At 46.0% G+C, this 9,484-nt stretch overlaps 1 protein-coding gene across 6 annotated transcripts in view; it reads right to left on the reverse strand.

Annotated features, from left to right (window-relative positions):
- SLC4A7 (solute carrier family 4 member 7) overlaps positions 1–8,591 on the reverse strand; it is a 124,186-nt gene extending 115,595 nt beyond the window's left edge. For 2 of the 6 annotated variants that reach the window (XM_070359783.1, XM_070359781.1), the window contains exon 1: positions 8,285–8,591. In XM_070359783.1, the coding sequence (XP_070215884.1) occupies positions 8,285–8,332 (48 nt within the window). In that variant the 5' untranslated portion in view covers positions 8,333–8,591. The remainder of the gene's footprint in view (positions 1–8,284) is intronic. The other 4 variants (XM_070359782.1, XM_070359778.1, XM_070359788.1 and 1 more) reach the window with 3 other exon arrangements.
- Positions 8,592–9,484: the final 893 nt, after the last annotated feature.

The raw sequence follows: 9,484 nt of genomic DNA on the forward strand, positions 1-9,484 counted from the left end.
CCTCACTTGGAGAATTTTGAGCATTACTTTCTAGCATGTGAGACGAATGCAATTGTGTGGTAGTTTGAACATTCTTCGGCATTGCCTTTCTTTGGGATTGGAATGAAAACTGACCTTTTCCAGTCTGTGGCCACTGCTGAGTTTTCCAAATATGCTGGCATATTGAGTGAAGCACTTTCATAGCATCACCTTTTAGGATTTGAAATAGCTCAACTGGAATTCCATCACCTCCACTAGCTTTGTTCGTAGCAATGCTTTCTTAGGTCTACTTGACTTAACGGGAATAGTAAGTGATTTAAAGATGCCCCCAAAAACGCATGGCTCAAAGTCGGCTTTCTCTAAAAAGTCCGTGACCAGTTCTTCACCAACTTAGCCACAGCAAAAACAAAACCAGAAGTCCTAGATGAGTGATTTACATCAATGTGACAAAAATGACATCCTTCCCCCACCAGTGCTGCAGCTGGAGGGAGAGAGAGCAGAATCTTCAGTGGAGTTTCCATGCTTCATCTGAGGTGCTATAGTCTCAGAACATCACTGAGGTGTACACTCAAATGGAAATATAAAAATACCTTCAGGAGCGGCACTCTCCTTTCCAAATTACTGGCTTCTGAAAGCTAGCTAAGTGGAAATCATTCCTTGGGTCTTATGTTTAACTAAGAATTTAAATGCAGGGCAAGAAATTTCACACAGAACACACACGACAGGAGAAGGAATCGCAGTTACAGAGGCGTTCTCCCAGGGCACGGCCACGGGGCTCAGCCCAGGAGACGCCAGTCACCCAGCACTCACAGCAAACTCAGAGCAGCAGTGTGAGCGGCCCCCTGCGACTGGGCCACAGGAAGCTCAACAGACGTCAGCTGGGTATTGTTTTCTCCTTCATTCTCACCCACTTTTCTTCCCATTTTTCCTCTTCCCTCTGGAGTCACAGGGGACTAAGTCACCTGGCTTCCATGGTAGAGCCTCTAGCTGGCTTAGACCCTCCTAAGCTCCGACTCAAGAAGGAGAGAACTAAATAACTTTTTTTAACATATATGATCTTCAATCAAAGGGAAGTATAAAAACCACAAAGGAAAAGTCTAAGTTCACACCCACAAAACCATACAGCTACTTGCTTACATGTAAGGCACATTCATTTGTAACAGCAACACTCTCAGTCTCTCCCCACTTCCTACCTTCCACTGACTCCTCACTAATTTAAATCCCTGGATAGAAAGAAGCTGAAAGGGAGAGAGGATCAGGACATCAGTAACAAACAAACTCAAAAATTCCAAGGGATTCGAGCATTCAATATCATAATTGGGCATGTAATGTGTGATTTTACTGATAGACATTTATTGTTAAGTGGTACCTTTATAACATGAAAAATTAAGTAGTTCATAATGTATTAGACTATATCGACAGATATACAACTCTTTCTCATGAAATAACTAGATAGGGATGTCAACCCATGACATAAAACACTATAAGAAATCATCCTATTTTCCTGAATATGTTTGCATGGTTCAAAAATCAAAACTACACTGAAAGGTACACAGTGAAGCTTTGTTCCCTCTCTGGTCTCAAGTCCTGTTCCTTCATAGCCTGAATGGCCGTCATTTTTACTAGTTTTTTGATAACCTTTCCAGTGTATTTATACAAATACTAGTAAGTACAGATGAAGTGGAAGTCGCTTAGCTGTGTCACTCTTTGCAACTCCACGGACTATACAGTCCATGGAATTCTCCAGGCCAAAATACTGGAGTGAGTAGCCTTTCCCTTCCCCAGGGGATCTTCCCAACCCAGGGATTGAACCCAGGTCTCCGGCATTGCAGGTGGATTCTTTACCAGCTGAGCCACCAGGGAAGCCCGTAAGTACAATATACATTCTTTATTATGCTCCTTAGAGAAAAGGCATGAAATAGTATCTTCTGACCCACACCTTGATTTTTTAAAATCAATTTATTTGCGAGATCCCTCCACATCAGTACAAAAAGCTCCTCCTCATTCATTTTTCACAGCTGTGGTAACCTACTGTGTGGCTGGAGCATAATTTATTCAACCAGGGCCCTTTCTTGTTGCTGCCAAAGCAACAAGTGTATCACCTCCCTAGGTGATACACTTTCCAAATCTCTCCTGTTACTGTAACAAAGTGAATTACAAACACCACAGGATTTGCTTCCTTAGCCCTATAATAACACTATATAATAATAATATTAGTGACCTGCTCTCTGAGGGCCGCCCCCCGCACTGTGCAGCGTGGTTTCCCCACTAGAGACGGGACCTGCGCCCGTGCAGTGGGAGCACTGCGCCCTAACACTGGGCCCCAGGGAAGCCCCGGTGACCTCCTGTGCACATTCTGTAAGAACCGTCAGGAATTCCTACCTCACGTGGCTGCATTCTCTCCCCATTAAAGCTGAATGTCTTTATTACAGGATTTCTCAGAGTCTCTAATTAATCACTGTGAATCTCCCAGAAGTACAGCCTGTGACATTTCCCAAACTTGATTTGGCTACAAAATGGTTCTTTTGCAGAACCTTCTACAGGTACACAGTATTCTAGAAAATAAACTTTAGCAAATACTGGGGTGAATTTAATAATCAGTCAGCTAGTTAAGCAAAACATAAACCTATGAACTTTCAAGAAAGGCACAAAACCAAGCTGAGCTAATTTTTAGACTAGGCCTTGGCTGTTTTTCGAATTATAAAGTCCGTTGAAATCTAAATATAAGCTATTTGACCCTCTTCTAGAAAGTAACACACACAAGCTTAAATTTTTTCAGTTCCTGTGGATTCAAGGACCCCAGAGGCACTTCCACAGTCCCCATGGGCATATCTATTTTAGAAGCAATTTTAAATAGACTGCTGTATTTCTATGGCACCATTAATACCCAACGCTAGGACAGAACTCAGGGTACTTTTCACACAACGCTAATAAAAAAATAGCAGAAAATTCACTCTGACGTGCTCCTTGGTGCAAGTGAATAAAGCATACTCAAAGGGATCATATTTAACAATCAATGACATCACGAAAACTAAATTCTATTAAATAACTGTGGGACATACTGATATTACAAGCAGTTGTGGTCTGATTTTTACAAGTGTCTCTTATTGTAAAAAAGTAGTTAACAGAATTAAGAAATTTGGCCTTTAATTCATCTTATACAGTATGTAATCTTTTCTGTGATTTTAAAAACACGAAACATTTTAGACAGTTGTATCTACTAGAAATAAAATTCTGCTGCACATCTGAACATGACATTGTAAATGCCCAGGAGAAACAAAGAGAATTCTGTGCTTTTTAAATGCAGAGCAAAGAATTCCCAAGCATGATTACAGTCTAGCAGCAGAAATGATTAGGAGAGAAGAGGTATTACTATTACATTGAAAGGTGATACAGGCAAGGCCACCACAGTTGGTTTGAGGGTGATTCAGAAGGGTACCGACAGGAGAGAACCAGCAGAGGCTGAAGCCCAGCCCAAGCTCCTCTCATCAAGCCTGATGCTAAGGTTGCAATTTAGACACACACAGCCCTGTAATACCCTCTGCCCTCCCTTCCCTGACACTTCCTCCCCCCAGAACCCCACCCACTCAAGGCAAGTATTAAAAAGTGCTAAAATTTTGAAAAAGACATGTTTTCTAGATCAATAACCCAGTGGCCAAAGCATAGTAAAATGGGAACTTCTAATTTAAATTCTTATCAAAAATTTGTTTCTAAATGATTTATTTGAACAGAAACAGCCCCACTACTACTACGGAACTCAAAGGGAAGAGAGTCCACTATGCATACATTTGTTTTATTCCTTTTTTTTTTTTTTTTGGTTATTGTTGAATATATTAATTCCTAAAGTGAGAGGAATTCTGTGTAAGTATTGTCAGTATTTTAACAGAATAAAGAGTAGTATTAGGCTGAAAATATTCTGTATATAAAAGAACATGTACCAAACACAAAAGCATCAAGTGTTAACTACATATTACGGGAAATTGAGAAAAAATGATTTTGAGTGTCATCTTTTCCCTTCTCATGCTCTGCATGAGTATAGGCATCTTGCACATTATGAATCCATTTTCAAAGATACATCCACGTCCCAAGTTCCTAATGAGAGATGATATACAAGTCAACAGCTCTCCAAATCGAGCGATCTGACAAAAAGGAGCAATGCGGTCCTCGAATCCAGGAAGGAGAACACTACACTGCCTGACGCGTGAGAAGGATGAGACCCAAATGACACTAGTCGGCACAACACTCTACAAAGAAAAAGAAAGGATATTTAAAATATTAGTGCATCTTCTTCTACTTTGTTATGAAAGAATTGTGTTTCACCATTCACTGTAGTATTTATTGCTCTAAATAAACGTATTAAAATTCACACTATGGCTAAAGAAAACTTGAAACACTTAAAAATATGCTTGAAATAGCCAAACTAGAACTTTTCTGTACCAGCATATCAGCTCCAGATAAAAATGCAAATCTATATCATAATCTCATTATGTTCCTAAATAAAGCAAGCACTGAAAACATGTTTGGCCACTCTGGTTTTAAATAGTCAATGAAAAGCATTCAGCCATGGAAGCAAAGAGTCAGGAACTTCGGAATCCGTCTCCAGTCTAGTCTGCTGGCCCTCTGCCTTCAGCAGACCGCCAGCAGCAGCACCGCCAAATACTGTCAGGACACCACGCCACCATAGATCCCTTGATGGTGTATCATCATTATACAGCTGACCCTTGAACAATCCATGTGGATTTCTGTCCAAGAAATACATATCACAGTTCTGCACAATCCACAGGCAGTTGAATCTGTGGACGTGGAACTGCAGATACGGAGGATTTTTGACTGCATGGAGGGTCGGCACTCCTAATCTCTGTGCTGTTCAAGGGTCAGGTGCGGTTATAAATAATCCTGAAAGTCTCCCTAACTTGTAAAATTCAATGAGTATTACTTAACAAAATACATGAAGTTGACGGCTAACAAAAACAGAGGCAAACTTCACTGTAAGTTATAATGTTGGTATAGCTACCCAGTTTGTAAAGGAACCAAAAATTCTCATGTTCACAGGAGGGCTTAAAAAAGAGGGGGAAGTAGCTGACTGATCTTTACACATATAAAAACTGATGTTCATTGTAAAACTGAAAACAGTGTATGCATAAAAGTGGTAACTACAGAAGAAGTAGTAATCAGTAAGAGGAAGCTATCATGGAAATCAAAAGCCGCACTGAATAATCTATCATTTTAACCCTATGAATCACCTGTATGCTCCTTGATATAAAAGACCCATTTTGTGAGCTGCAGATGCTATCCAATTTAAGATCACATCTGTACAAAATACACTAAGAAAGAAAGGAAAGGAAAGTGGAAGAAAAACAACCCGTTACAGGATGTTGACAAGTATCAGTACCAAGGTTTTAGCACACCACATACCACTAAAACAACACACCAGGTTCCTTCAACACCACCCTACTCTGGCTTTCGATTTTAACCTACGCAAGTAACTGCAGTCAAGTGTAACAAAACACTATTTTCATATCTTAAGTTCTCTTAGGAGAAAACCGGTATACTTACCAGGCTCAGTTACCACATAAAGCAATTCAATTCAATTCCAGTGTCCTACGGTTTCAGGTGAACTGAAGACAGATTTGTTATTTCTCCCTTTATCACACCTCCACGGATGGCGACCCAGAGACACCAACTACAAGGCCAAAGGGGAACTGAAAGCCTTATCATGTGCCTGGGGTGCATGATATCCCTAGAGCTATCCAGAGAGCTCCCCAGAGACTGCACACTTACAGACCTGTCAATCACCTCTACTACCAATCACCTCTGAAGTCATACCAGGTTGTTAATATCTCTCATTTCTACTAACAACTGCTTTCCTAAAAGTATTTCTCACAGGCTCATGAATGTATTTTAACTGGCACTCACTGATGGAATTAGCACGAATGCAAATACTACCATTGTATTCACTACACTTGCCAAAATAAACTCACTGAGATTAGAGCTCTGCCCACCTTGTCTGATTGCATCCCCAGTGCCTGCACCTAGGAGATACTTAATCGAAATGCTGTAAATTGGATGAACTTAGCTAACAAGTAACAGAATTCTGTTAAATCACGTACTGTTTACAAGAAGAACATTTGCTAAAACCTGGGACACTTCTAACAGTGCTATCTGTTGTAACAGGATCTAACAGGATGATGAGTTTTTGTAATAAAGCAAACAAAAGCTGCAGAAAAAGTCAGACACAACTGAGCACACAAGCAAAACAAAAATTGCTTTTTTTTTTTCCTATTAATATAAATGACTTTCCTCTGTATCCCAAAACCATACTCAACGAAAATTATAGAATTTTAAGAGAAGAAAGCTTGGAGCCTAAGTTATGAAACAGATGGGCTCCAGTTTCAGAGTAACATAAACTGCTATCAATTCATTCAAAAATTTTTGCATAATTACATACTTAAGATGGCATTTTAGGAATAATCATTTTATTCTACTTTTTTTTTTTACTATGCTAAGCAGTTGGTTAGGCATTAGAGAAGTTACAACTGACAAATATAAGCTTCCACTTTTTCAACTTTCATTTACCAGAGGAAAATCGATGAGGAAAGCGTTAACTCTGTCAATGCAAACAGTTCCTCTCTTCCCAGTTTTCAAGTAACAGTGTTCTCCACTAACTTAAACCAACAATTTTCCTGCCCTCTCATTCTATTTTTAGATTGTGATAGGTTATCATCTTTGATTTACATTATCAATGTGTATATGGCTACTGCAGCCAAGTCTTCTCTTCCCAAGGCTTAGGAGGCATACACTTCCAAAGTGCTCCCCTGCCAAGTCATTAATAACAGCGTTTGATAATCCCCCTGTCCTCTGTCTCCCTTCACTTGAGCAGAGCTGTTTCTGTCTCCGTTGGATATTACAGAATGGGTTCCCAGTGTTATCACAATGAATGAAGGATTTGGTAAGGCAATGCATTATCACAGGCTTCCTTTGCTAGCTAAGAAGATAATATTCGAGAACACATCAGTTTCTCTCCAGCTTTAAGAAAACGCTGAGGCTCTTTACCGCTCTGAACTAAAAGTCTGGAAATGATAAATTTAAGAACAGCCAAGTGCATCTGATACATGCTATTAGAGGTGCTAAGCAATACATCTAAAACGAGCTTATTCAAAGGCCACACAAAGAAGTACAATAGATTCCTTAGGACGGACAAGTTTCCAGGATTCTACTACCATCAGCGCCAGTGATCTTCCAAAAACCACTGCTAAATAACTTCACTGTCTGGATACGTTTTCTCCATGTTTTGAGAAGGCATAGGTGAACAAGCTGAAATGATGAGTGGCTACTCTCCAGGGCCTTACAATCTCTAAAAGGACGGGGAGGTGGAAGGGGGTGGAATAAGTGAAATTCTTGAATAAGAATACCATGAAAAGCAATTTTCCTGTTAGTTGTGAAAGACTGGAAAATTTTTCACTGCAACCTTTCCTCCTTTGCTGGAAGTAGGAAAATTTCTAACACCTCTCTGCCCTTTGAGTCACAGCCGTGGGGACCTGTGCATCCCCCACGAAAGCAGGAAGTCGGTTTCTCTAGTCTAGGCCCGTCGGGTATCCCAAACTTGAAGGCAAAACTTCTGAAAGCCCACCCCCGACTGCCCCTCACCCGAGACCACTGCGAGCTCCAGCGTAAACGCGCTCTTGCTGGGAAGGAGTAGCGCGCAGGGCTCGCTCGGAACACCTTCCTCTCCACGTTTGGCCGGTGGCAAGAGGGCACTCGGGTTCTCGCCAGAAGTGGAGGCGGCGCACCGGGCAGATCAGCTGCGAGAGGAACCGTGGCCGCCAAAGGCGGGCGGCTCGTCCACGCGGCCGGAGAAGTCCCGAAACAAAGCGCACGGCTTGCGGGCGGTGGGCAGACGGGGAGCTTCACCAGCTCCTCACCGCGGCCTGCGGCGTCGCCAGGTGGGGTCGCGCGCCTCCCGGGGGAGGGTGGGTTTCCGAGGGTCTGACCGGCGCCGAGATCATCGGAAGCGAGCCCCGGGAGGAGAGAAGGCCGGGAGGGAGAGGCGAACGCCGCGGGGCGAAGGCGGCGCCTGCCGGGCTGCTGGGCCCCCGGGACGTGCTGCCGGCCCCGCTCCGGCCTCCCCAGCGCCGCCCGCCCGCCCCCCGCCCCAGGCAGCCACACAAAGGGGCGGCCGGGCGCGCCGGCCGCGGCGGCGGCGGGGCCGGACCCGGGACAGCGGCCGCCCCGCCGCGCCCCCACCTTTGTCCGCCGTGTCCCGCGCCCCCGCCGAAGAGCCCGCCGCCAGCATCCTGCCAGTTACCCGGGTGAGGAGCGGTCTCATCTGCTCGCCGGTCCCGTCCGCCTCCATGGTCTGCCGTCCAGTCAGCTGCGCGGCCGCTCCGCTGTTGCCCCGTGCGCTCCGCCCGCCGCCTAGAGCCCGGCGCGCGAGGGGAAACGAACTTGCGCTCGTCCGCGAGGAGCGCGCGTGGGGCGAGCCGTGCGCGCGAGACCGTAGCGCGTGCGCGGCGGCAGGCGGGCTGCCTCTCGCGGGGCCCGAGGCCGCAGCGGGTAACGTGGAGCGAGAACTGAGCCAGCCGCAGGCCCGGCGGGGAGGCGGGCGCCGCGGATGCGAGGGGCGGGGCCCGGCCGTGACGCGCCGCGCAGGCCCCGCCCGCGGCCTGCGGGCGCCGCGGGCCTCCGGGACGCGCGCCGGCCCCGCGGCCGGGCGCCGGAGGGGGGCGGGAAGAGGCGGGCGGCGCGCGGCGCCGCCCACCGGAGGCCCTCGGGGTTTCAAGATCGTCTCCGCGCCGTGCCACCTCCTCGAGAGGCCTGCTCCTCTTTGTCAAATCTTTAGTGACCGAAGCTAAGCGTGTAGCTCATCTGTCCTCATCCGAGGTGGGGTGGGAGTCACCGCGGAGCCCACCTTCTAATCACGTTCCTCCAGGCGGGAGGGAAGAAGGTCGCCCCCTTTCCAAGGACGCTCACCGGAACCCCAAAGGAGCTAGGTGGTCAGGACTCCTCTCAGTTCTACGGCCAGAAACCCCAGCTGGGGCGGGGCGGGGGCGCGGAGGCGACAGGGGTGAAAGAGGGCACACCTCTGGCCAGGCATCCTCGCGTGCTGGGGCCCCTGGCCGGGCACCGCGGCGGCCCCACGCTCGAGTCCGTCCTCTGGGGCGCTCCCACTCCACATGCACAGCTCTGACTGCAGATAGTGAGGTGCTTCCCACGCAGGTCATTTAAGGATTGGGTGAATATCCATCTGTAAACGTGCTTGGCGGGTATCATGCTTATCATAGGCATTACTGTCAACTGCGTCGTCTTTAAGTGTTCAGAAAAGAGAACAGAAATAACTAAATCAGTGCTATGGAAGGAAAGTGTATATTACAGCAGGTCTGGAGCGCTTATACTATCCATCTCAAAATGGGTATTAGTCAAGCTCTTTGTCAGAAATAGTCAAGTATCCTGGATTACTCCTTCCTGGGCTGGGTCTTAGTCCCCTTTTCCCAAGTTGCCCAGAGTG

Source organism: Bos mutus, chromosome 22 (assembly GCF_027580195.1).
Source record: "Bos mutus isolate GX-2022 chromosome 22, NWIPB_WYAK_1.1, whole genome shotgun sequence".
NCBI classification, from domain to species: domain Eukaryota; kingdom Metazoa; phylum Chordata; class Mammalia; order Artiodactyla; family Bovidae; genus Bos; species Bos mutus.